Here is a 27,895-nt window from a genome sequence, read left to right as displayed (position 1 = left end):
TGGTGTCTTAAAAAATGTTTTTCAGTCTAATGGTAAAAGATGCAGAGGAGGACCATTAAAAATTAGGCCTATTTGGCCTAGATTGCAATAGCCCAACATTAAATGCACACTGATTTCTAGAAAGTTGCTGTAATTCATTTAGCATTTACATGGATTTATGGTCGTTCAAAATTTGTTGTGTGGTCATTTAGCCTATGTCTACTTGTGCATATCGTAATTAGCCTACGATATTTCCGACATCACCTGCAGGGGCGCTTTAAGTAAACTGGAAAGTAGTATAAAAGTGATTAATGTTAAAGTTAGACACGAGCTATGCAAAAGTTGTATTTGAACAAATTGATAACTGAAGAAGCAGCCCCACGAAACCATGAAATGAAAGCCAAATAAAAAACGCACCAGAATTCTCTCTTGTGCAGTTTCAGATGAAAGGAAAGTGAAACTTAAGCGTTTATAAAACGGTCAGTCAGCGTCTCATCGTATCTCTCGCATCACAGAGGTCGTCGTTGGAGAACCGAGTGTCAGAGTGAGTACTTGCTCAAATAAACTATTTTACTCTGTTCTCTCTCTCTCTCTCTCTCTCTCTCTCTCTCTCTCTCTCTCTCTCTCTCTCTCTCTCTCTCTCTCTATATATATATATATATATATATATATATATATATATGTGTGTGTGTGTGTGTGTGTGTTTATTAGGCTATATTAGGCTTTCCTGGTTGTAAGCAAACTTGACAAAACGTAAACGTGTCCTTCAGATATCTGATTGAATATACATATAAAATGTCGGTTACAGTAAACCTAAACAAGTGCTTGATCAGCCGGTTTTGCTATTATTTTTGTCCACATTCCGCACGCGGAAGAGAGAGAGAGAGAGAGAGAGAGAGAGAGAGAGAGAGAGAGAGAGAGAGAGAGAGAGAGAGAGAGAGAGAGAGAGAGAGAGAGAGAGAGAGAGAGAGAGAGAGAGAGAGAGAGAGAGAGAGAGAGAGAGAGAGAGAGAGAGAGAGAGTTTTGTATCTGTAATGCAGCACAAAACGGCAAATTATCACTTTGTCACGATCTTCAGTCACCTTGCCATATCACCACAGCACACTACATCTCCCATAATCCTCTCTGGTTACCACCTGAGCACACTCAACGAACGATCACCACTAGGGATGGGCAAATGAAGCCTCATGGAGCACTGAGGCCCAGTCCCAATTCGCCTAGTTATACTACGACCTAAAAGTATGTACTCCTTTTGTGAAGAAAAAGTACATACTTTTGAGTGTGTAGCAAAAGAGCAGGCAAGCTTTGGGACATACTATCACGTCATCTTTAACAGACAGATCTGTTGCGTGCATCTGTCACTGTAAACTGCCCTGTCAATCATCTTGTCACAGTTAAAATCCTCTATTCAATCTAATTTGAATCCCTACCCTTTCGGAGAGCACGTTCATCTGCCAGTCGTGGGTCTTTCATGCGGAGATCAACTCTCATGTGTTTGCAATTTGAATATAATGATGCATTTAAAAGGTAATGGCTAAACATATCTTTACAAAAGTTCACAATGCTGCTGCAGATGCAATATAATGTAGACAACGTTGAATAGATACATTTTCGTCAGGCATAGGCGGCTTTACCTATGTTTCCCCGCCCTCCAAGGGGGCCCCCAAAACACCGGCAAAAATCCCATTCATTTTCTCCATAGGATATTGATTTTCAGCCATAATGTCTAAACCATCCGAGGTAGACTGACCACAAGCTACGAGATTGTGAAACGAAAGTTTCTGCTCCTATAAAAACCACAAGATTTTTCATTGACTATGAATTAGGCTCAAAAGAAACAGTATATGCTGTTATATGCTGAGAGTGTTTTTATATTACCACAGCAGTGTTCAGTAGATTAAATAATTTACTAGATTAACGATCGATCAATCAACAAATTAAACTCATTCATACTGTCATAAATTACTAAAACGTCATTCAAATTTGACAAATAATCGATTTTCTTGTCCCTATTAGACAACTTAATGCAGGGGAAACTGTAAAATGAACTGCAGCAGTGCTAAACTTGTTAACAATGGTTAGTGCTAAACTGCATCATAAAACTACACCACTCGAACTATAATGTATGGATTAAACTCACTGAGATTTTTCTTTTCCATGCATCATTTTATTATATCCATATATGTGGTTACAGTCAAATCATATAAAACAGTGAAATCGTCCACGAACTCTTCTGTCTTGCCTGCACTCGAGACGGTGACGTGAGCTCCACAGAAAGGCTTCTTTCCTATTGGTTGTCGCTCGCGAAAATCGATTCTCATTTGCATAAAGTTGAAAATTCTCAACTTTTGTCGCTTGTCTCTTGACACGCCCACATTCTGTCGCCAACGGTCACTGTCGCTCGTGTCGCCGGATGTCGCCAGCGCTCCATTGAAATGAATGGGATCATGTCGCTTTGTCGCTGCTTGTCGCTGGCGGTGTGAACGGGGCTATGAGGAGTATGACCGGATAGTCTCTATATTTAGGCTTGTTCGACTTGAACCGGCGCTGCACAGACCGATCGGTTGATGACATCAAAGTACCGCGAGAGCGATTAGAGAGCAGACGGCTCCTTATGCTTTTGAATCGCTCTCGCGGTACTTTGATGTCATCAACCGATCGGTCTGCGCAGCGCCGGTTCAAGTCGAACAAGCCTTTTATCTATGCTTGACAGCCAGGTATCCCAGAATGCATCTCGCACCAACCAGCAAGCAAGAGGAGAAAACCCGCGTAATATAAAAATACTACTGTTATTGTGTCACGAAATGTAATTTTAATAGTGTTTCAGGCGAGAATGTAGTTGTTTAATGCTAAAATCTGTTGTTTATTTATAAAGATAGCGCCTATTTGAAAAATGTATCTGAAGTTTTCGCAGTTGTGAGATCCAGGCGATCACCGGGAGTTCAGCGCTCATTAACCCCGACTGGAACAGCTTTTCCTCGGCTAGTCGTTCTGATGTTTCCCGCTGGCTCTGATGTCTCTAGTAGTCTAGTGGTTAAAGATGAGATATAATTTGTCTTGTGTATAAGTCGATCTTTGGTCTCATTAATCTACAGTTTGTTCCATGGCAAATCGTTTTGGCTGAGGGCAAAGGGATTTTTCATAACTTTAAATATTTAGGCTATTTAACTTTAACTTTGTAACGTTAGCCTATTAGAGAGCTGACTTATGTTTGACTGAATTGTTTGCTTTTTTTCTCTTTGTATAGCTTCTTATACCTATTAGCTAGGCTATTTATACTTTTATACTGGATATTATTGATCATTAAAACTTTTTTAAATATATTATTTCACTATAGATTCTCTTCACTGTATGTACATGTATAATAAAATAAAATGACACAACCCTGTCTCTGTTGGTTGAATGTCAGTTTTAATGATAAAAAATGTTTCATATTTTTAAAATGAAAAAAAAGAAGCAGGGTTGTGTTTTATATTTCGTGCTGTTATAAATATATGCAGTGAAGATAATCAATGTGCGTTGCCTGAACCACATTTGTGTGGCCATTAATATGTTAAGATTTTTTTAATGAAAAGAGGCAGAGTGGTGTTTAATTACATATTTCGTTTTATTGTTGCCTAAAATATACATAAAGAGATAACGGAGTAGCCAGAGCAAGCTGAGTGACCCGATCAAGAACGCAGCTGTTCCATTTGCAGAGTAACCGGACTCCCGTCCTCTCCAATAGTATCCACTTGGCAAGTCTGACTCTGAACTACCAAGGACGCAAGAGGGTCTCTCTCTTGAAACCAACACGGAAGTGAATTAAATTGCAATTCATCAACTGGCCGCTTGAACCTGGGAGCAAAAGTGAGTCAAATCTGTATCTCCCCCATGTTAAAAAGCCCAACTTTACAGCAGGAAAAAAATGTTTACGTCCTGGTGTCTAAAGTTGTTTTGATCTATACAGCTAATTTTGCCCTTCATGACAACTGTGAGGGGGTTGATTTTTTTTTTATAACTCATCCGTTTAAATTATATTAAGCCTTAAAATGCTGCATAATCAAGGGCGTGACCACTTGAGTGGCAGGTGGATTGAGCTGCTGTCTAGCCGTTGTCTGCTCTCTGTTAGCATCAGGTTACCTCAGCTGATTCCAGCTACTGAACTTTCCATCTGTACCGTGTTTATACTTCTTTCGGGATTATTTCATAAAATTTAATACACGCCCTTCGCCCACGCCGTTGGATTCCGTCGTTGTCGAGTATCAAAAGAACAACCAGCGCTGTTCTTCAGTTGTTTTCCTCTGTGAACATGCACTCGTGGATGTCTGACAATTTCGTTGCTTTTTGGAGTTCAGATTTAAAAACATCTAAGATATAACGTTAGAGGCCACACTCGTTCTGCGGTACCGTTGATGTTACGGAACAGATAGACTATAATATGCGTATTTAACTTTTTAGTGTTAAAGGGCTGGTAAAACACGATTTCACTTTTCTAACTTTAGTTAGTGTTTAATGTTGCAGTTTGAGCATAATAAACAACATTTGCAAAGTTACAACGCTCAAAATTCAAAGCAAAGGGAGATTTTTGCTTTTAAAGAAATGAATTTCTAAGGACTACAGCAAACGGCCGGTAGGGACTACACGAAATTCCTCCAGGGTTGCTGACATCACTAACCCCAATAAACCCCTCTTCCGAGAATACTAAATAAGGGGGGTGAGGCAATTTTATATTGCTTTGGAGAAGAGTTGTTGTGGTATAGGCTGAAGTGTTGTTGCCACAATGACGTCGTTATTTTCATTCGGATTGCAGGTCCACTTTGTTCAGCCTTCCTAGGGTTGGGGGAGTTAGGGATCAATGGTTAAAATTTATTTTTAACTCGGTCCCTCATAATTATTACCCAAATCTCGCACATCCATTTTTGTGAATCGTTCATAACCTGCATGTTTTTTTCCTCTCTCTAAAACATGTCGGATGATTTTTATTTTTGTTTTGGAAAGATATTTTTATAACCATTTCATTTATACACTTTTAAAGATCAACTCTACTCTCAACTCTGTTTTTCAACTCTACTTAGTGTGAAATATTTGTGAATGACTAAATGTAAATTTTATAACTATTTTATTTATACACTTTTAAAGGAACACCATGCTTTATTCAACTTGCTTTAGATTTTAAATGAACAGCAATCGGGGACTGGGTGGGAGGGGAATTCCGTGACGTCGCCTTTCACCAAACTAACTGTCAACCGCATGACATATTATACCCTGGGTCAAAACCATCCATCCAAAACTAACTGTCAAAACTAACTGTCACAACCCATGACATATTATAGCCCGGGTCAATAGGTCAAAATCATCCAAAACTAACTGTCAAAACTAACTGTCGACCACATGATCGATTGCTAACAAGGGCAAAGGTTAATCCCTAGACCGGAGGGGCACCGGAAGGGCAAGGGGGCGGGGCTAGGTCAAAGGTCACCATCAATCATTTTGACACAAGCTACCGGCTAATAACTACTCTCATCATCAGGCAATCACCGTGATCTGAGGGGTCCTCGGACCCCTAGGTCCACCGAGGACATAGGGGTCCTGTGCCTATCTCTGGGTTTCTTGGCTTAGAAAAAGATCTGCACTAAAACAGACCCAAAACAACCCAAATGCCCCCCCAAACATGACATCCTGGTAACCCCTCTGATTAGTTTTGAGGGAAGGGTTAGGATTAGGCAATCAGATACTGACCTAAACGAGGGGGGTAATAATTTGGCAGGGGGGGTCGAAATTGATTTCCTCCTTATGTTTTCCCCTGAATTTTAGAGAGAGTCGGCATGGGCCACTGACAAATGACAGTTTGCCTCGCTCTCTTCCTCTCTTGCCTTGCAAAAAGGGGGGTTTATGAACCTTTAAAAGAAATATCCGTTTGTATAATTGTTAAATGTGTTTGCACTGAAAGACATAAGAGTACATACATATATATATATATATATATTATTTCTTGTTGGACATTAGATTTAAAAATTCTAAATGAGGCACAAGTACCGGTAAGTGTATTTTTATGATAGAAATAAGTGTAAAGGGACTATTATAATGTATATAATGTATAGGCTAAGATAGCTACTGGCCAAGGCAATTACTAAGCTCAGCTTCATCTTACCAGTTAAAATTAAGTCTGTACTTTTATTATTTATTTTCAATTTGGTGATTTTTACTTATGCTTTAAAAAAAAAATTAAGATCACTTAGTTTAGTTTCTGTTCTTCTAATAACCAAAAAATACTACAGCTGCCAAAAAAAACCAGAACCAGTATATACACACACACACACACACACACACACACACACACACACACACACACACACACACACACACACACACACACACACACACACACACACACACATATATATATAGCATGGTTTTAATAAGACAGTCAAGTTTTTATAAGACTGTAACCTATCTTTATTTTTGTTTACTTTGTTGAACTTTCTTTGAAGTTCTAAAACTGATAGGTCATCATTGGATGACAATTAGTCAATACCACTGATCTACAGAGAGCTGGCTCTTTTTGTCATATTTTGCAGACAGAGTTCAGACATGTCTCCAAGCAGTTCTTCAAAGAGAAAGAGTAGTAGTCTGAACCAGCTCTATGAAGAGAAGGTCCGCCCATCCATTGACCTAGTGGACTCTCTCAGGTCATTAGGTGTTGAAGAGGACCTGAACCTGCCAGCTATTGCTGTCATAGGTGACCAGAGCTCAGGAAAGAGTTCTGTGTTGGAAGCCCTGTCTGGAGTGGCGCTGCCTAGGGGAACAGGTAATAGCACACTATACAGTAAATTACACAGCAGACTAGAAATACCTCTTTATTCTTTCCTTATTTATTAGTCTGAATAATGTGTTGTTAAAGGTTTAGGGTAGGCAGTTTTTTTTTATAAACACTTTGTTATACAGTATGTTATATGTTCCCCCAATCAATGCAACCGGTCTGAATGCAGTGATACAATGTCCTACCTGCCTGTCAACATATGTATTTCCCAACCCACAATTCGTACGAATTTTACGAAATGGCTAATTGGTACGATTTCAGACGACCTCACTCGCACGAATTGGTACGTTTTTTGCTAAATCGTATATATTTTACGAGTTGCCTAGTTCGTATGAATTCATACAAATGACCTACCACTGACCACAGCCCTAAACCTACCCATCACTAGGATTTGGACAAATGGTACGAGTGAGGTTAGCGTTGGTATTTCTATACCTCCGCGCACCCTGCACGTGCAGACATTACACGTCATCAGCGCTTTCCGTATGGCAGAGATGTGGACAGACAGTCACAGAGCGCCATAAACAAACAGTAGCCGCATTTTACAGTTAATTCTGAACCAAAACAACAAGCTTATGCTGATTTCACACCATGTTATATCCACCATTACAAGATGGAAACCCGTGACGTTCTAGTCGCTGTTCACATCCTCAGACAGATTTATGCGTTTCTATGTCAACACTATCAACACTGAAGTGAATCTGCAGCAGTCAGGTGGTACAAGTAAGAGTTCTGTAAATTGTTTATGTTCATTATTATTGTAATGTGATTTGAGACATGACGTAGTTTAATGCCGTCTTGTGATGCTTTGTAGACTCTGGCTGCAGGCGTTCATATGTTTTGGAGGTGGTGTGGCTTTGGAGAGTGCTCTGAAGGGAGGGTGGGATCAAAAGCTAGCTTGCTTTTACTAGCCTCTCTGAAAATGCCTACTCTAACTTTAAGCTGAACATCTAGTATATTCAACATAGGTATTGTGACACGCTGTCCTCTGGTATTGAAACTGAAGAGAATTACAAAGGACAACAACTGGCATGGATTGCTGTCATATAAGGATCAAATAAAGCAACTGAAGAACCCAGCTGAAATAGAGAATGCTGTCTTAAATGGTTTGTACATTTAAGTGTATTAATATACAGTTTATTAAGAACTTTAATTCCCTGTGAGTCTTTAGAATAGTTGACTTAAATGTTTTGTCATCTGTGGGATGTTTGTGACATGGTATTGTTTTATAGCTCAGACAATATTGGCTGGAGAGGGAGAAGGGATCAGTCATGAGATGATCACTCTAGAGATCCAGTCCAGTGATGTCCCTGATCTCACTCTCATTGATCTGCCAGGTATTGCTAGAGTTGCCACTGGCAACCAGCCAAAAGACATCGAGAAACAAGTAAGAAACTATTTGCACTGTATATGTAAATGTTAAGAAATATTTACAGCATTCCAATATTTTGGATAACAGCTCCTTTAAGCACAGTTCCTCAGATAAATATACCATACTATAAGTATGGTTCCTCAGAAAAAATAAAAAGGCTTATGTACATATAAATGCTAACAAACAGGAAACATGGTGCAGGTTATTATAATAGGAATAGAACTAGGTTACGGTAATAGGGATTTAAAATAATAGTACAATTTGGACTGTGCCATTTATAATGAATGTGTGTGATAATTTAAACTTTTTTTTGTGATCATAGTTTCTGTTTGATATAATTCTGATCAAAGACCTAGAGCAACAGTAAAGATACAACAAAAAAAGGGAAGAAAAAATACAGTATATAAATAAATATACACACTAGGGCTGCACGATTTAGGGAAAATGTCATATTGTGATTATTGAGTTCAATATTGTGATTGCGATTTTGGATTGCGATATAATAAACAAATGGTTTCATGAGTCAAATTGCTTGGTTCTCAAGTAAAATGCACACACAGATTAGTGATAATGCTGAAATGTGTATTTCTCAACTCAAACTAGCAACAACAACTAAATGCACAGTGTTTTCAAATTAAAGTTAAATAGTGACATCTTTGCATTACTGCAAACTTGTTATTGTCTCAATAGTACAATATTATTAAATAAATGTCCTGTGCCCTTACTGTCTAACAAGTAGGACATATACAGAAATTGAACAAAGTTATCAAACTGCATAAATTATAAATTAAATATAGACTAATCCTTATTAAAGCTACAAAAGTTATTTTGTCAAGAGCAGTGAGTAATTTTCTCTGTTCTCTTTGTTCTTTGATTAACTTTACTGACAGAAAGCTTTATTAGCTGCTGTCCCTTTAAGACCAGCTGCTGCTGACAGAGACGTGGGTCTGACACGCGACTCATTGTCTCACAACTTTTAATGTTTACCATAATATGGGGTTGGATTTCGGTCACAATTCTGCACGCGCAAGATCACATTTTGAGCATGCAAAAGGGCATTTCGCACGCGCTTGAACTGAGTTTTGCGGAGAAATGTTTGTCTCGCTGATAAGAAAAATATTTCGCGCGAAAAGAGGAAGAGGAAAAATACATTGTGGAAGATGTCCAATCAACTGAATTTACCACAGGTGGACTCCAATCAAGCTGTAGAAACATCTCAAGGATGATGAGTGTAAACAGGATGCACCTGAGCTCAATTTTGAGCGCCATGGCAAAGGCTGTGAATACTTTATTTTTTTAATTTTTTTTTATAAATTTGCAATGATTTTAAACAAACATTTTTCATGTTGTCATTATGGGGTATTGTTTGTAGAATTTTGAGGAAAATAATTAATTTAATCCATTTTGGAATAAGGCTGAAACAACAAAATGTGGAAAAAGTGAAGCGCTGTGAATACTTTCCGGATACACTGTAGCTTTCTTGTTGTGTAACAGAGGTTCGAGTTCCATTTCTTGATGCAGCAGTTTTCCAAAGTACTCCTGAGCCCATGTGGCTATATTTAACAGAGTGGCATGACGAAGGTTTCCTGCCTTGTATGAGATTTCTCTGATTTCCTTGAATCTTTTCAGAAGATTATGTATGGCAGATGGTGAATTACCTATTCTTTGCAATCTTGCATTGAGAAATGTAATTTTTTTTTTTTAAATTTATCATTTGACATTTCTATTGCGGCAATTAACATATCACAGATTCTTGATTATATTGCATTTTTATTGCATGTCCCAACTTTTCTTGATTTTGGGTTAGTCAAAAAGTCGCATGCCACTGAGATGAAGGGAACAATGAAACATCAAAAGGGTCTGAACGGACCACCATACAAGTGTTAACAAATCTTTAGTTTAAAAAAAATCTGTCAAAGCTTGAGTATCAGATAACAGTATGTATTCTAGATACATTGATTTCTTGCAGTACTACATTCAGTAATTTTGGTTTTCTATAACAGATAAAAGATCTAATTGAAAAGTTCATTAAAAGACAAGAAACCATCAGCTTGGTTGTGGTGCCTGCAAACATTGACATCGCCACCACTGAGGCACTGCAGATGGCATCCAAAGTAGATCCAACCGGACAAAGGACCCTGGGTACAATTAGGCTACTCACTGAATATGTGAAGTATTGTCTGTATAGTTTATCTTGCTTTGTGAAATAATAAAACAAATACAAATCTTTATCTTTGTATTTTCAGGTATACTGACTAAACCGGACTTAGTGGACAAAGGCATGGAGGAGACGGTGGTCAGAACAGTCAATAATCAAGTGATACAACTGAAGAAGGGCTACATGATCGTAAAGTGCAGAGGCCAGCAAGACATCAATGAGAAGCTTAGTCTGGCCAAAGCGCTGGAAAAAGAAAGATGTTTTTTTGATGAAAATACTCATTTCAGGCAAGAAATGAAGTTGGTTATCAGAATTTGCAGTTCTCTCAGAATATCTAGCACAAACCATTTTAGAAACTGTAGACTGAAAAAAAATATAGCCAAGATGTTTGTGAGAGATATATGAGCTATATTACACGAGGAACAGTGCGATACGGCTGTGATTCTGTGGTAGGCCGTCAAGCAAACTTGTTGTATTTTGTAGAGTAGAGTATCATGGTATTATGAGAGAGAGATCTGATAAACGAGTGTATTACCTGCATCTGATATAGCATTCACTTCCTGGAGCTCACATCTGCAAAAGCATCTCGACAGATTGTAAAATAGGCACTATGATTATATATTAGTGAAACAACTCAGCCGTGACTTATTCACGATACAGCACTAGCCTCGAGTACCTTATTGCTTTTATAAAACTGTTACCACAATACAAATATTAAAGCCAAAAAAAAATATGAATCAATGCAACTTGCATGAAGTAAAATCACTAAAAGTATTCCTTCCACTCGAAAAAAATAGTCCCTGACCATGAACGGCGAAATAAGTTGGGGCCATTAGATGGCGGCAAAGATTGTCTTTAAGAGTGAGTGAGTCGGTCAGTAAGAGGTTTAAATTGAAAGGACTTAAACTTCTTGTGAACACGGAGAAGCAAGACTGACAAAGCAGTGTTTTGTTTTTTTCTTGAATAAAACACAGCTATTGACCAATCAAAATCAAGGACTGGAACTAACTGCTTCAGAAGCAACAATAACACACCCTTGTTGAGGTGCATCCTCAGAGTTGGACTTTTGTTTTGCATTTAAAGTGTTTAGGGTACTTGAGACACATTTCAGTGCAGTCTGTGTCAGGTATTAGGGACATTTGTGTGGCATTTTAAAAACGGTCCTTGTTAATATTTATAATATTTACACATATAAATTCTGCAAAATTCTGCAGGTGTCCTCAAATTCTTTGTTACTATTTACATTTTTTTTCCCTTCAGGTCTCTTCTTGAGGAAGGAAAAGCTACAGTACCCCTTCTTGCAGAAAGACTTACAAAAGAATTGGTTGAACACATAAATGTGCGTAAGCACATTACATGACATACTGCAGAAACATTGACACCACAGAGTAAAAAAGTTTGCCTTAAAAAAAACAAAATACTGACATAAATTAAAGTCAGAATTGGGTCAGATTTTTTTGCATTCTAATGTCTCCATTTCCATCTTATCTCTTTACATTTAGAAAACCCTGCCACAGTTGCAGAAACAACTTGAGACGAAATTAGAAAAGACGAATGAGGATCTTAGAGCACTGGGAGATGGAGTTCCAACTGATGAACACGAGAAGAGCAATTTTCTGATTACGGTAAAAAAACCCACTACTGGACATATCTGGTGAATGCCACAGAACTTCCTAAACTTTATTATTTCTGTTAATGTACAGTCATCGGCACCATCCAGCTAGACTTCTGAGTTTTCTATGAAGTTTCATAATATTTGTCCTAAATTATTGTTAATAACCTAACCCTAAGCTGGAAGTATCAATTGTATGTTTCACGCAATGTTTTTACTTTGATTTAATTTAAAATATTTAATTTTATTGTTTTGCTCTTCAGAAAATTCGCCAGTTCAATGATGCCCTTGAAGAAGTAAAGAGAGCAGAAGAAGATCTAAAAAACTCAGACATGAGGGTCTTCACCAAAATCAGGAAGGAATTTGGAAAATGGAAAATCTCCTTGAATGCCAAATCCATTAAGAGTGAGTTTATAATATAATAATTGCGTTAGCATTATAGCATTAACTCTGATTTAAAATTATCCTGCATCCAGACAAATCTTATGGGATGCAACCACAAGTATTGACATTTTACGCAAACTTTTGTTTCTGGTATGAAGTAGTATTACTGATGGTTCCTTTGTGCAATTCTGCCTGTTCTTTGATTATTTTATCAGATTTTTTCATTTTTAAATCAAAATTCTATATACAAACAGATGCCATGAGAACTGATCACATTGAAATATATGTAAATGGGTTAGTCAAAATAAGCATGGTTAGGAAATCAGGGCTTTAATTTATCCAACTACATTTCAGCGATTTTTGCACAGCTCTGAATAGTCTTGTTCTTTGCACCATCAGTGTTGGGTAAAATCACTTTTAAAAGTAATGCGTTACATTTAGGGGTGTATCTGACTAAGGATTTTCATAGTCAATCAGAATCGTCAATTCTTGCCTATAGTCGACTAATAGTCGAATCATGTGTGTGTGTGGGGGGCGCGGGGCGGGGCTTTAACATTTTAAAGCCGCGATGTACAGAACATCACACAAAGATATAGAAGAAAATGTATAAAAACATTTTGGAGCAATAAAACTAAGAAGTAACATAAATAACTGCAGAAACACCACACCGCAGACAGGATTTGCATTGCCTGTGTGAGCACGCTCTAAGTACAGCGCAACAATGATGCACCGAAAAATAATCAACAATTCATTTACAGAATTAAATTAGAACAAAATATAGGCCTACCTTTTAAATAAATAAAATTACAAAACGAAATAAGTCAGAATCAAGTCACAAGTTTCAGAACAAATGTGTGCAAAATGCCTAAAGTGCAGGGGAACATATATTCAAAACACAAGCCTCAAATAGCCTAGATAAATTGGATAACCCAGAATGAGCAATAAATAAAATTAAAATAACGAAAGTAGGCCTATAGCCAGAATTGTCAACTTGTCTTTATAGTTGCAGAGACAAAAAAACAAAAAAAACACTAACTGTGTCTGTTTGAGTTTTTTTTTTTATTGTGTGTACGGATAAAGTATTCTTAAAAATCCTTAACGTAAAAAATGCTAAAGGGGTAATGTCCTGTTATATTAAAAGATCAAATTCTGTAGACTCCTTATTAATAAAGCATAGGCTACTATATAGCCTACAGAAAGGCAGATGAGCCCCGAATATGAACACAACACGATTAATTACATGTTAAGCATTTTCCTACCATAGTATTTTCTAAATGGTCCTGTCGTGGTGCGGTGTTCAGACTTAAGTTTTGTTTGTTTGCTACATTCAGGAAGTGTACTTTCTTGGATAAGATAAAATAAAAAGGGAGTTCATATTGACTGCTTGTATTCATTGACGTAAATGTAGGCATGTGCAGAGACCCGGGACAAAGGAACACGGGACGAAAATAACAAAGCGATTTTCTCAGAGCCCTGACTATATTAGCATTTCAAGCTATGACAGCACGTTCAGTACGCAAAACCTTGACGGAGCTGCCAAATATCAAGTGATTTCATCATCGTTTCCCGCGGTTAGGTCCGGAAAGCAGTTTTCGAGTAGGCCTACGATAAGTAAATTACTGAAGCGTAGCTTACTTTTTTCTAATTACAAGTTGTGTTCTCTTTCATCATCTCGTGTTCGAGATCCACCTATGGAAAGGGCATCCATACCTGACCTCTGCAGAAGCATCCAATTGCACCAAGTCTGGCTAGACAGAAAGAAGCGCGCAGCCAGTGCCAGGTAAAGCCCCGCCCCCTTACCTAGGGGCATTTAACGCCTGCAAGTCCTGCTATTCTCCAGTTGACATTCGCTTCTCGTGATCTCTGCACTTACACAGTTTGGTTGTGTCTACGCTGCTCACTTGCGTGTCTTCAGGAGGACATATCGCCTGATCAGCCTCCGCCAGACGTGACAGTTGTCTTTCAGCCTATCAGCTGTGTTCTGCATCTGGAGCAGCCTGCACTCTCGCCATTCTCACCTACTCCTCCTTCCACGGCTGCCCGCCACGGATTTTTCCGAGTTCTTCACCGGAATGTCACTGTCTAAATCTGCCGCTTCTCCGGGGAAAAGCCTATCACGGGCCTGCCCGGCTGCGTGTGGCGCGCTCATCGCCGCTAAGGACCTTCACTCGTTCTGCGTGGTCTGCTTGGGCCTTAAACACGCTCAAGAAGCCGTGGAGAACCCGGAGAATTGCAGTCATTGTCATATGCTGCCCAAGAAGCTTTAACGTCGCCGTCTTAAAGTAGCAGCGACCCAGTGCGCCGAGCTCGGCTTTTCTGACTCGGATGGGGGACACGGTGACGACGACGCGCTACCGGGGGATTCCTGGGGCGCCACCTCAGTTATTTGGGCTGACCAGCCCAATCCTGCGTTCCCCGAAAAGGACATCTTCAAGGGCAACCTCACGCTCGTTGACGAACCAGCTGATTCTGGCGACGAGGATGACGCGGCCCTTCTTGGTGTCTCAGAGTACGAGGAGGCGATCCCACCCTCTGGCATTCCCCAGGCCAACGCCCACACGGCCTTGCTTCTGTCCATCCTCCTGTAGGTGTGTGAGCGAGCGGCCACTCACCTCAACATTGAGTGGCCTGCTCCACAGAGCGCCACCGACCAGGAGAGGGACATTTACGATGGGAAAGTTCTGGGACCCCCTCCCGGTCCGAGGAAACAACTTTTCCCCGTCCTTCCAGCCTGCGCGAAGCACATGAGGAGCAACTGGAGCGACCCGCTCCACTTCAAACATGGTCTCATGGGCCTTGAGATGAAGGATATGGTGGCTCTTGGCATGGGTGACCCCCCCGCTATCGAGCCTTCCATCGCCAGGCACCTTAATCCCATCCAGGGCGGGCTGCTCGCTCCCCCTAAGACGGTCTTGCCCAACAAGATGGACCATTTTTCTGCCTCAGTGCTCCAGGCCGCATACAGGTCCTCGGCCTTGACTGTCAGGGCCCTGAAGGTCTCTTCCCTCCTCTTCGCTTACCAGGCGGAGATTTTGGACGAATTAGGGCAACAGCTGTGAAAAAGGAACCCCTTCTCTACCCTTGTGGAAGGAGATCCTCACGATGAACGACCTCATCCTCTGTAACGCTCGGCAGGCCATCCAAGCCTGCGGGTGCTCTATGGCGCTTTCTGGTGTGGGAGAGCGCAGGCTTGGCTTAACCTGTCGGGCCTTCCTGAAAGTGAGAAGAGGCGCATTGCGGGTGCGTCGGTGGAGCCCGGCTGGGCTCTCTTCGGCCCCGCACGTCGCATTGATGCAACAATGGTGTGACAACAAAAAGGGTGGAGGATGAGGCCTTCAAGTTACGCCTTCCTAGGAAGGCGGCCCCACGCCAGGTGCCCCCTGCGCGTTTGCCTAACGGACCTGCCATGAGATGAAATTTCCATCAGGGGAACGAAAAGGCACCGCAACAACCACAGCAGAATAACCCACAACCCTGTCTCACAGCAGAATAACCCACCGACCGCAGCAGGTAGACCATCTAACCCTACCCCAACCGACTCGAAACTCAAGCGGCCTGCCTGATGTTAGACCGATGGAGGCATCGAGTCCATGTTCACGGGCCACGAGCTCTCTGGACTCTCTTCCTGTCTCAGAACTACTGTCCAAAAGACGCAGGGTTTCCCACGGATGGGTCAGTTCCCCTCCTCTCGAGGCTGCCCAGCCCATGTGTTTAGTGGACGTTGTGTGTTCCCCCCCACGTTCAGGGGGTCTGTTGTGAGGAAAAGTACAAAAGCAGTGTCACCACACCGCACACACTTTGTTCTCCTCACCCAATTATTAAAGGCTTCGGCCCCAGTGTTTCCCCAACACAAAACACACACAAAACAAAACAAAAAATACATTAAAACAAACGAATTATATACATGTTACTAAGAGAGGATCTCTCTCCGCAGAGAGGATTCATCTCCCTGTGAAGAGAAAATCTCTCTGAACCCCTGCATGTCGCTCCTAGTTTGTCCACAAGGGGGTGCTATTGCATCACAAATGAACCAGCTGGGCTTACACAGCTCCGCTGCGCCTCGGATAGGAACACTCGCGAGTTACGAATGGGCTTGGAAAACTGTTTCGGCACCCGAGTGGGGGATGCGTACAATAATGCAGGGCTACAGACTGCAGTTTGCAGTGAAACCCCCGCATTTCAACAGCGTTCTCTCTTCACACACATAGGTGAGTGCCGCACACATTCTGAAAGAGGAGATATCCTCCATCCTAAACAAGGGAGCGATTCGGGTGGTGCTGTCCAATCTGGTGAATCAAGGATTTTATTCTCGTTATTTCCTTTTTCCCAAAGAAGGACGGCTCTCTCCGCCCAATCTTGGACCTCCGTATTTTGAACGAACATTTGAGGAAATACAATTTCAGAATATTAACTCATGGCTCGCTCACCCGCGCCATAAAACAGAACGACTGGTTTACATCGGTCGATCTGAAAGATGCTTTCTTCCATATAAGCATTTATCTTCCACACAGGAAGTTTCTTCATTTCGCCTACCAAGGCACATGTTACGAATTCACAGTCCTGCCGTTTGGAATCGCCCCAAGTCCTCTGTGTTTTTGTCTGTTTCGCACCCATGTCAATGTCAGGTCTGAGGATTCTGACATACATCGACGATTGGCTCATTATAGCCAAATCGAAGGAGAAAGTGTTGCAGGACACCTGCCGTGTGCTCGCTCACATCACATTTCTTGGGTTCAGGGTGAATGGAAGAAAGAGATATTTTTTACCCAGTCAGAATATCATTTTCCTGGGCTTGGAGTTGAACTCAGTCTCCATGCGAGCGTGTCTCTCTCTCAAGAGTGCATTCTCTCTCTAATGTACTGTCTGGGTCAGTTCAGAGAGGGGGCGAAAGTACAATATCGCACATGCCTCAGGCTGCAGGGTCTTATGGCGTCATCCATCCAGGTTGTGACATTGGGACTCCTGAGAATGAGAGCGTACATGAAATGGGTCTTGTCACTACATTTCAGCCCAATATGCGATCTTTGCCACCCTGTAACAGTGACGCGTGCCTGCTCGGCAGCCTTGCACCACTGGAGATCGCAGACTTTTACGCACAGGGAACCTCTCTGGGGATGGTTTTGATGCGAAAAGGCTGGGGTGCCACCCAAGAGGGCAGAACGGTTGTAAGGGTGGATTTCCTGCAGGGGTTCAGTTTGCAAGACTGCCGAATGACTAAAGAAACGTTGTCAGCAAGATGGTAGAAAACTGTACATTTCTTGTCTATTCCACCCACTGCCACTTATACCAACGACGGAAATAAGCGCAGTTACAATAGCTTAATATGTGGGAGAGCGTTGCTATATAGAGTGACAATATTGTAATTGTATTGCAATAGGTAGCACTTCAAAGTCAATACCAAATCAAAACTAATTAGCACATTATTTGTAATTGAAAAGTTTTAATGACAAAATATGGTTACACTTAAAATAGTTACAAAATAGATGTATGAGATGATAATACTTATATCATTAATTGTACCCAGCATTTATGTAAAATGTTACCTGAGAGAAAGAGAGAGAGAGAGAGAGAGAGAGAGAGAGAGAGAGAGAGAGAGAGAGAGAGAGAGAGAGAAAAGAGGAGGTAAAGAAAGGGAGAGAGAGAAAGAAAAGAGGAGGTAAAGAAAGGGAGAGAGAGAGAGCCTCAAGAAAGAGCCCCAGAGCATAAAAGGGCAGAGCATTAAAAGAGACAGAGCAACAGTTCCAATCTTCTTTTATCCTTTTCCTGACCATGTGACTAAAAACCAAATGTGAGACATTCAAACTGACCAATCAGATAATTACAACTCCCCCCATTGTTCTAAAGGTGTGACAAGTCATGGACCCCCAAAGTGCACACATCTCAGCCTACAGGCCTTGATCACTATCAGGCCCTCAACTCCAAATGGTCATTGGGGAAAGAGGGGGTGGATAACAGTAAAAACAAATGTCTTTCAAAGCAAATGTTCATTTCAAATGTCTTGGATTATTTTCAATCCTACACGGTGAACGGTCTCTGGCCGAGCAGACTACGTTCAGCGCACATAAATTATTTAGAGCTCATGACCATATGGAAAGCTCTGAATCATTTTCTGCCTCGCCTGCAGGGACATCATGTTCTCGTATACTGCGACAATACCACGGCAGTGGCTTACATCAACCGTCAGGGTGGTGTGCGCTCGTCGAAACTTCACGCTCTAGCTTACAAGCTTTTGGTGTGGATCATAAGGGTTTTCCTGTCGTTTTGCGCGACTAATGTTCCAGGCATTCTGAACAGAGGCGCGGATCTTCTATCGAGGGGAAACCCAATCTACGGAGACTGGCACCTTCACCCGTGGATAGTAGATATGTTATGGATGAGATTCTGACAGGCAACTGTAGATCTATTCGCCTTGCATGAAAACTACCATTGTCCTATTATCTTCTCGCCAAAGGATGTGGACGCGCCCCTCGGGGTAGATGCACTGGCCCACCCATTGCCAAAAGTGCTGCTGTATGCGTTTCCTCCTCTGTGCCTGATAATTCCCACACTGGCCAGGGTGAGAGAGCAGGGCCTGTCTCTCATTCTGATAGCACCCAGGTGGCCCAAAGCACCATGGCTGGCGGAGATAATCCCTCTTTTATATGCCGAGCTGTGGCATGGCATGACCTGTCTAGCCAGACTTGGTGCAATTGGATGCTTCTGCATAGGTCAGGTATGGATGCCCTTCCCATAGTTGGATCTCTCCACTCGATGTTTCAGAGAACTGGGGTTACGATAGTAACCTATTTTTTTTTATTTCATGTGTCACACAATAATGATCAATTTACTGGTTAATTAGTGCTGTAACAAACCTTGAAGTTTGCCTTGTCAGAGTTTTTCAGTAGGCTATAAAAGTAAATGGTTTAAATGTCAGCCCAGAAAAACCCATTTGTAACATTGTACAATTTAGAATTGTAAGAATAGCCAGGGCTTTAGCAACGTTGTTGCGTGACATTCAGCAACTGCAAGACGACGTTCTGACAATTTATTTATTATGCTTGATCCCAGCAAACACAGAACGTTGGCACAACGTTCCAAACCTTCTAACAACGTTTTAACAACATGGCCAAAAGGTTGCTATAACTACATTGTGTGGTGAAGGTTGTTACAGCGTTGTCACAATGTTGACTTTAAACCACCATTCAGGGCCGTTGCTTAAGGTTGTGCCTTTGGTATCTTGACAACCACTGGCCTACATGTGTACTCGTCACTAGTGATGGCCGGTTCGTGAACGAATCGTTCTTTTGAACCGGTTCTTTTTAGTGAACCGGTCGAACCAGTACACAAAATCGGACTGAATAGTTCAAAACAGTTTGCGTCTTACGTCAGCGCTGATCCACAAGTTACTAAAGTTACTCACTTTCCGACATGCCTGACAGTCCCTCCGAATCGAAATAAACCAATATCCGGGAGTATATATTACTCCAGTAACTCCTACAGTTCACTGAACTGAGACATGTTGGTGCTGAGAGAAGTGATGAGCACGAGCAGCTGATACTGCGCATGCGCGTTCTACCGAACGCACAGGTACAGCGGTTCTCAGATCTTCAGTACAGAACCGAGAACTGTTTCTTTTGGACACGTTCAATACGGAGACCCGATGAGCTGGAGATACTGCGCATGCGTGATAGAACCGTCTCTAAACAGAACTTTCTTTCGCCAACTGATGATGCTGATACATGAGCATGCAGCACGAGTGAACCGAGGACTTAAATGAGGGGCCGAATTCGGCGAAATGTAAGTTTATTTAATAACAAATAAAATGATGAAGACCATTTATGCACTTTATATGTTTAAGACATGTAATACATCCGCGTTTGCACTTCGCCTGTAGGCTACAGGGTTCGTTTGCAAAACGTAAAAGTAAGAAACTTATACAAGATGATTATGACGATGAGTACTATTATTTAACTGAAGTTATGATTACAAATGCGTTTATTTGAATGTATTTTAACCGCCAGGATGATAGAATTGACGTCATTACGTGATGACGTAAAAGAACTGGTGAACCGTTTTTTTGAACCGGTTCATTGAAACAAACTGTCCGAAAGAACCGGTTCGCGTAAAAGAACCAGACTTCCCATCACTACTCGTCGCCGCCCTGAAGCGCGAAAATCAGCCTTTTAAATTTCAACCGCCCATTGGGCTCATTGTGTTGCCTCATTCTTCATTAAGCAAGGATACGTGAGTATTGCGTTTAATTTAGCCTACCTCAGCTAAAAAAGATACGTAATTATTCAAACACAACCTACAACTTAATTTTCTAATGTGACTAATGTAGCATCGCTTGCACTGTATAGTTTTTCATTTGATTTGTCTGCTATTTAGTCTCATTCGTTTCTTTGCTCCTCTGGATTTGTGGAAGTTTTGTGGACTGATTCCGTTTACCGACCTTTATCGCCAGGCTTTCGACTACTGTCTGCCATGTACAGAACCCGGTTTTGTTTATTAAATGTTCTGATCTTTGCTTTTAATGTTTTATTTATAATACTTAAAAGAAATTTGTATATTCATTTATTTAGTTTTTTTTCTTTTTACACAAATTTATGACTTTGGAAGTTTTGCAATTTGCTACAGTCCTGTCACGTCTTACAATTCTACGTTGTTACAATGTTGCGAGCACGTAGACAGCGACGTTGCCATAGCAGAAATGCAACGTGCCACAGACGTTGCCACAATGTAAATGTGTTTGCTGAGCTTCCTGGAATTTTCATATTTTTCATACTGTTGAAATTTCTTTTATAAAATGATAGACATTGCCAATAAAAAAATATTCTAAACAATTCAAGTTTGTACTCTTGGGTTACTTTTGAAACATTTGAAGAAACTGAAATTAAAAAACAAAACAAAAAAACAAACAAGAGTAACAAAAAATCTAGCTTGTATATTGTTGTTACTTTTGACCCACATGTTACTTTCGTCCCAACTGACGGGGTTGAAAGTGACATAAGCAACTTATGTTCAAAATGAAATTATACTGAATTCATTATAAAATATGCTCTACCCTAGTATTGAAAAGTGAGGATGTGACATCATGAATTTTTGATATCGAATCGAAGACATGTGTCACGGGTGGTGTATGCAGAGAAAGACGAGAAGTCTAATTTCCAAGAACAATAAACTTTTACTTTAATAATAAATGCTCAGGGCACAAACAGGCAGGAGAAACACACAGGTGATAACAAATCATAACATCGACAAGGACAGACTGAACAGAAGCAAACTAAATACAAGCACAAATCAAACATAACAAGGTGAAGACAGGTGACACGGATGAAGATAACGATGAACAGGCTGGTAAGTGAGGGAGTGAGTACAGGTGTAGAGACAAGGAGGATTCTGGGGAGTGTAGTGCAGACTAAGACAGACAGGTGCAGACGAAGACTGTGACAACATGATAATCGAAATCGAATTGAATCGTGAAACCAGTGATGATTCACATCCCTGACAAATATGTAAAACGCTTAACTATGGGGATCAAGGAAGATAAACAGTTAGATTCCTATCTCGCTGCATCAAGGGGCATTAATGCTGTTGTATTCCAAATAATTTTTGTCACCCTAAAGTGTACGAAATATGTTTTGATATTTAAACATTAAACAGTCATGAACGGACATATATTTGATACGAAGCCAAATATCATCAGCATAAAGAGAGATTTTATGCTAGGTATTTACACAGATGTATAGCTGATGACTGACGTACTACTTGAGCCAATGGCTCCACTGACAAAGTACCTTTTTTTATATGCAAACATACTCATACTGTATATTCTTTGTATGCAACCATACCTAAAGGATTAGTTCACCTCAAAATGAAAATTTCCTAATAATTTACTCACCCCAAGATATCCATGTATTTCTTTCCTCAGTAGAAGAGAAATTAAGTTTTTTGAGGAAAACATTTCTGGATTTTTCTTCGAATAATGGACTTCAATGGCAACCACTGTTTTGAAGTCCAAATCAATGCAGTTTCAAAGGTCTTTGAAGTGCTTCAACGGACTGTGCACGATCGCAGCTGAGCAAGAGGGTCTTATCTAGTGAAACGATAGGTCATTTTCAAAAAGAAATATATACACTCACCTAAAGGATTATTAGGAACACCTGTTCAATTTCTCATTAATTCAATTATCTAATCAACCAATCACATGGCAGTTGCTTCAATGCATTTAGGGGTGTGGTCCTGGTCAAGACAATCTCCTGAACTCCAAACTGAATGTCAGAATGGGAAAGAAATGTGATTTAAGTAATTTTGAGTGTGGCATGGTTGTTGGTGCCAGACAGGCTGGTCTGAGTATTTCAAAATCTGCTCAGTTACTGGGATTTTCACGCACAACCATTTCTAGGGTTTACAAAGAATAGTGTGAAAAGGGAAAAACATCCAGTATGCAGCAGTCCTGTGGGCGAAAATGCCTTGTTGATGCTAGAGGTCAGACGAGAATGGGCCGACTGATTCAAGCTGATAGAAGAGCAACTTTGACTGAAATAACCACTCGTTACAACCGAGGTATGCAGCAAAGCATTTGTGAAGCCACAACACGCACAACCTTGAGGCGGAATGGGCTACAACAGCAGAAGACCCCACCGGGTACCACTCATCTCCACTACAAATAGGACAAAGAGGCTACAATTTGCAAGAGCTCACCAAAATTGGACAGTTGAAGACTGTAAAAATGTTGCCTGGTCTGATGAGTCTTGATTTCTGTTGAGACATTCATATGGTAGAGTCAGAATTTGGCGTAAACAGAATGTGAACATGGATCCATCATGCCTTGTTACTACTGTGCTGGCTGGTGGTGGTGGTGTAATGGTGTGGGAGATGTTTTCTTGGCACACTTTAGGCCCCTTAGTGCCAATTGGGCATCGTTTAAATGCCACGGCCTACCTGAGCATTGTTTCTGACCATGTCCATCCCTTTATGGCCACCATGTTCCCATCCTCTGATGGCACCTTCCAGGAGGATAATGCACCATGTCACAAAGCTCGAATCATTTCAAATTGGTTTCTTGAACATGACAATGAGTTCACTGTACTAAAATGGCCCCCACAGTCACCAGATCTCAACCCAATAGAGCATCTTTGGGATGTGGTGGAACGGGAGCTTCGTGCCCTGGATGTGCATCCCACAAATCTCCATCAACTGCAAGATGCTATCCTATCAATATGGGCCAACATTTCTAAAGAATGCTTTCAGCACCTTGTTGAATCAATGCCACGTAGAATTAAGGCAGTTCTGAAAGCGAAAGGGGGTCAAACACAGTATTAGTATGGTGTTCCTAATAATCCTTTAGGTGAGTGTGTATATATATATATATATATATATACACTTTTTAACTACAATTGTTTGGATTGAGCTGATCTGCAACGCGCCGGGAACTACGTCATCACGTTGAAAGGTCACGCTCGATGTCGCCGGCGGAAGTGCCGCCCAACTGTTTACAAAGCGACCAATACAATTTAAACTATCATCCTTCGCACGTTCGCTTTGTAAACAGTAGGGCGGTATTTCCGACGGCGCCATTGAGCCTGACCTTTCAACGTGATGACGTAGTTCCCGGCGCGTTGCATATCAGCTCAATCTGAACAAATGTGGTTAAAAAGTTTTTTTTTATTTTATTTTTTTAAATGACCTATCGTTTCGCTAGATAAGGCCCTTTTCCTCAGCTGCGATCGTGCACAGCACAGCCCATTGAAGCACTTCAAAGACCTTTGAAACTGCATTGATTTGGACTTCAAAACAAAGTGGTTGTCATTGAAGTCCATTATTTGAAGAAAAATCCAGAAATGTTTTCCTCAAAAAACTTAATTTCTCTTCCACTGAGGAAAGAAAGACATGGATATCTTGGATGGCATTGGGGTGAGTAAATTATTATGAAATTTTCATTTTGAGGTGAACTAATCCTTTAAACCTGATTTGACTCATGTTGCATGGAAGTTCTATACGCCAATGGTTGTATTCTAACTATTTGTTTCTGTCTTTTCTCCCCAGTGGAGGAAACCCTCAGAGATGAGGTAGAAGAGTATATTAGGACTTGTAGAGGAAAGGAGCTTCCTGGATTTTTGAACTACAGAACTTTTGAGAACATTGTCAGGAAACACATTGAGGAGCTGGAGGAACCTGCTTTAAAGCTGCTCAAAAAGGTCACAGGTGAATGGCACCATAATAGTTGATGGTTTACTGTGCCCTAAATTTTAATTGTTCCCCTAAATTTTATGTGATTTGTTACTACTGTACAAGAAACAATGTTCTTTCAAAAAATATTGAGAGAATTATACAAATATATAAAATCAGTGGCAATTATGCATACATGATCTTACCTCTGATAAACTCCTCTGCTTTCCCATCTCTTTTATTTACAGACATTGTTCACTCCTGTGTGGACCGTATTGTTAACTCTCATTTTAACGCCTTCTCTCACCTGTTGAGGGCTGCTAAAGATCCAATCGAAGATTTTTTCGATGAGCAGTTTCAGAAAGCTGTGGAGAAAATACGTTATCAGTTTAAGATTGAGAAGATTGTCTACTGCCAAGACAGTCTCTATAGTGACCAGCTAAACAATGTAAAACAAAAACCCTCACCTGCAATAAACTGGATGGCCAATGCAGATGTGCGCGAGATGGCACACCATCTCACCTCGTATTTCAAGGTTTGCATACTTAAGTAATCTTTGTTCTTTAAAGGGTGAAGTGTGTTGTCTCCGTACCAGAGGCACCTAATTGAACTGCAAAATATATAGATTGCTTCTAATTTCTAATTTCCGTGCATTCCTCTGCAAACTATTAAATTTCCTTTAAACTGCTACCTCAGCTTGCAGTGTTTACAATTAACTGATCCTTTACATAAATGTGGGATAGAAGAAAAAAAAAACATCTTAAAAAGAATATAGAATTTTAGTTAACCCTTTACATAATTAATGGAATTATGTGTGGCAAAGTCTTGTGACAAATATAGATTTTTGCTTGTGCTAGTTATATTTGTGTTTGAATTTAATTTGAATGTCTACTTTGTATGTATTTGTAGATTACTTCTGACCGTCTGGCTAATCAAGTTCCACTGATAGTCCAGTATCACATGCTGGACCAGTACATCTCTAAGCTTCAGAATGCTATGCTTGCCATTATTGGACTGAACAATCCAGGAATGCTGCTCCGAGAAGATTCTGCTGTTGCACGTAAAAGGAAAGAACTGAAAGAGCGACTGGACCGCCTAAAGAGTGCAGGCAAAGTCCTGTCCAAGTTTGTGCATTCTACATAATTATGGGTAGCACTGTCACCTTACAGCAAGAAGCTTCTTGGTTCAAATCCAGAATGTACCATGCAGGAGGCTTTTCTCTTTGGAGTTTGCACATTGTCCCCGTGGTGGTGCATGATTTTTTCCAGGTGCTCTGTTTTCCCCCAAAATCTAAAGCCATGCAGGTCAGGCCAATTGGAGACAGTATATTGCCAGCAAGTGTGTATGTTTGTGTGTGTGTGTGTGTGTGTTTGCTCTGTGTCTGTACTCTGTAATGGACTGGCCATCTTGACCTGCTGTTTCCCTACTTTCGGCCTTCGTCCTTAGGACAAGTGATTTGGAAAATGGATAGATGCAAATTAAAATGTTGGTAGAAAATAAAAATCAAAAAATAAATGGTTGTGGAAAATCCCTATAGTTACATCAATCAATTACTTGAAAAACTTGTTCCTATAACGTTTCCTATGTGTTCCTTTATTTTAAAGTTGGTGTGAATTAATTGAAAGAATTTTCTTATTGTATGTTTCTGGTCTTATTTTGAATGATTAATACTGTTTGTGAATTTATTGTTTTTGTTTTATTGCTAAACATTTTTTGACCTTGTAATTTTTTAATTATAATATCAGAATTTTCACATGAATCTGGTGTTGCATGTATAACGTGAACAATTTGTCAATTTATTGCACTCGTAATGCTGTTCTATGATGATTGGAAATTAAAGACCCCTTTCTCCCTACAGAAAATATAATTGTTTTTTTAATTAGATTGAAATTTCCTTTGATAATTGTGTAGTGTTTTCATGTGAGACATTTATATCTGAGAGCACTGGTCCAAAACGCTGGAGTAGGTCCCAGCATCCCCATGATGACCCAACAGAGGACAATCATTTAGAGAATGGATGTTCTTTTTACTGTCTTAAACGGTTCCTTAAAACAATAATAATAAACTAAATAAAATAAAAATTTCTTAGTCTAATAATTTTTTCCATTTCAACACAGAAATGATGCAAAGATATATTTTTGACATTTTATCCCACATTGCCATGATTTTATGGTTTACATTCCAATCAACAGGAAATGTTACGAATCTGCCTGGAAGAGGACGTGTGTCTATATTGTCTTAATGCACGGTGAGGAGGATAGTTTGAGTTGCCAAAGACTCTTCAAGGATCACAGATGGAGAATTGCAGAGATTAGTTGAGTCTTGGGGTCAGAAAAACACCTACATCACAACAAGTTGTTTGGGAGGGTTTCAAGAAAAATCCTCTGCTCTCATCCAAAAACTGGAACTTCAAACAGGACTGGGTTCTATTGTCAGATGAAACTTTAAAAAAAAAGAAAATAAAGTTTTTTGGCAGCAAACCCACAAGATGGGTTTAAGTGCACACAGGGATTAAAAAAAAAAAAAAAAACAGTAAAAAAAAAAAAAATTACAGCATGTGTACGATTAAATATAATGCTGGATCAGGACAATGATCCAAAACAAACATCAAAATCAACACAAAAATGGGTCACCGAGCACAAAAGTAAGATTCTGTCATGGCCATCCCAGTCAGTCCCCTGATCTGAATTCCAACTGAAGAGGAGAGTGTATCAACATGAACTTGGGAATTTAAAGGATCTGGAGAGACTCTAGTCTCTAATCTCAACAGGCATTATAGGAGAACACTCATCTGTTATCTTGGCAAAAAGAGGCCAATGTGTATTGGAGTGAGTATGTGAGTATTTCGACAGCGCAAAAAATCTAAACTGTAGAGGTCAGCACTTTGTATTGATTATCTCTGTTATTTTCCTGGTTAACCGGGAAAAAGGTAACACGACCCATTTCACTGGGTTTTCTAGAAAATTCGACCCTGTGCATGCACATAGTGACAAAGCACATACGTTTGAGCACACATTGCATTTCAAAAACTTGTTTTCATTATCTTTTCATTAATTCATTTTCTACAGGTTAAAACATCTTAATCAGTATTATGGCTACAGGAGACAATTTATGCAACTTGCCAATGCTAGTTTATAGTTGCACTACTTAGTGACGTGTTAACTTGATAGTTAATCATTCTTGACTTTATTTTTTTTTCCTACAAGTATATTCATATTATTATTATTATTATTGTTTACAAGAAATGTCCAGACAAACTAAAACAACAAAAAAAAGGCAAAAAAAACCTAACAACAAAATGCATGCAAATACTACAACATACAGTTTACTCTTATATTCCTAAGTAGGAAAGTTTGAAGATGCATGCTTAAGCATGTACTACTATCATGTTAATGACTGCTGGCCTGCAAAGGGGGTCTCTAATAATTTACTAGTTCA

At 40.2% G+C, this 27,895-nt stretch overlaps 2 protein-coding genes across 6 annotated transcripts in view; one reads left to right on the top strand and one right to left on the bottom strand.

The window, feature by feature from the left end:
- Positions 1 to 1,691, bottom strand: part of LOC143723295 (ladderlectin-like) — a 259,996-nt gene extending 258,305 nt beyond the window's left edge. The window contains exon 1 of the mRNA XM_077215477.1: positions 1,687 to 1,691. The gene's annotated coding sequence lies outside the window, so the exon portion shown is untranslated. The remainder of the gene's footprint in view (positions 1 to 1,686) is intronic.
- Positions 254 to 26,319, top strand: LOC143723284 (interferon-induced GTP-binding protein Mx-like). Of its 5 annotated transcripts, none has more exons than XM_077215452.1 (13): positions 324 to 523; positions 3,614 to 3,828; positions 6,540 to 6,769; positions 7,750 to 7,887; positions 8,014 to 8,168; positions 10,157 to 10,295; positions 10,400 to 10,598; positions 11,572 to 11,650; positions 11,814 to 11,936; positions 12,187 to 12,328; positions 24,335 to 24,493; positions 24,706 to 24,992; positions 25,367 to 26,319. In XM_077215452.1, exons 3-13 carry the CDS (start codon positions 6,553 to 6,555, stop codon positions 25,598 to 25,600), a joined length of 1,872 nt encoding a protein of 623 aa, XP_077071567.1. In that variant the 5' UTR covers positions 324 to 523; positions 3,614 to 3,828; positions 6,540 to 6,552; the 3' UTR covers positions 25,601 to 26,319. The 5 variants fall into 5 exon arrangements, with proteins under 5 accessions (XP_077071569.1, XP_077071565.1, XP_077071567.1 ...); XM_077215455.1 differs by having other exon boundaries at positions 462 to 523; positions 6,544 to 6,769; XM_077215453.1 differs by lacking the exon at positions 324 to 523 and adding an exon at positions 2,412 to 2,523.
- The last annotated feature ends 1,576 nt before the right edge of the window (positions 26,320 to 27,895 follow it).

The sequence above is a fragment of the Siphateles boraxobius genome, unplaced genomic scaffold, assembly GCF_051911475.1.
Source record: "Siphateles boraxobius isolate OS27281-9 unplaced genomic scaffold, OSU_SipBor_1 7, whole genome shotgun sequence".
Classification (NCBI taxonomy): Eukaryota; Metazoa; Chordata; class Actinopteri; order Cypriniformes; family Leuciscidae; genus Siphateles; species Siphateles boraxobius.
The sequence above is the reverse complement of the archived record's forward strand: the minus strand, read 5'-3'. Positions and strand labels throughout refer to the sequence as shown.

Excerpts from the sequence above, each read along its gene's own strand:
- LOC143723284 (XM_077215454.1), top strand. The coding sequence starts at position 6,553 with ATGTCTCCAAGCAGTTCTTCAAAGAGAAAGAGTAGTAGTCTGAACCAG. Across the intron at positions 11,937-12,186 it reads AGAGCAATTTTCTGATTACG|AAAATTCGCCAGTTCAATGA; the intron begins GTAAAAAAACCC and ends TTTGCTCTTCAG. Across the intron at positions 24,993-25,366 it reads ATCTCACCTCGTATTTCAAG|ATTACTTCTGACCGTCTGGC; the intron begins GTTTGCATACTT and ends ATGTATTTGTAG.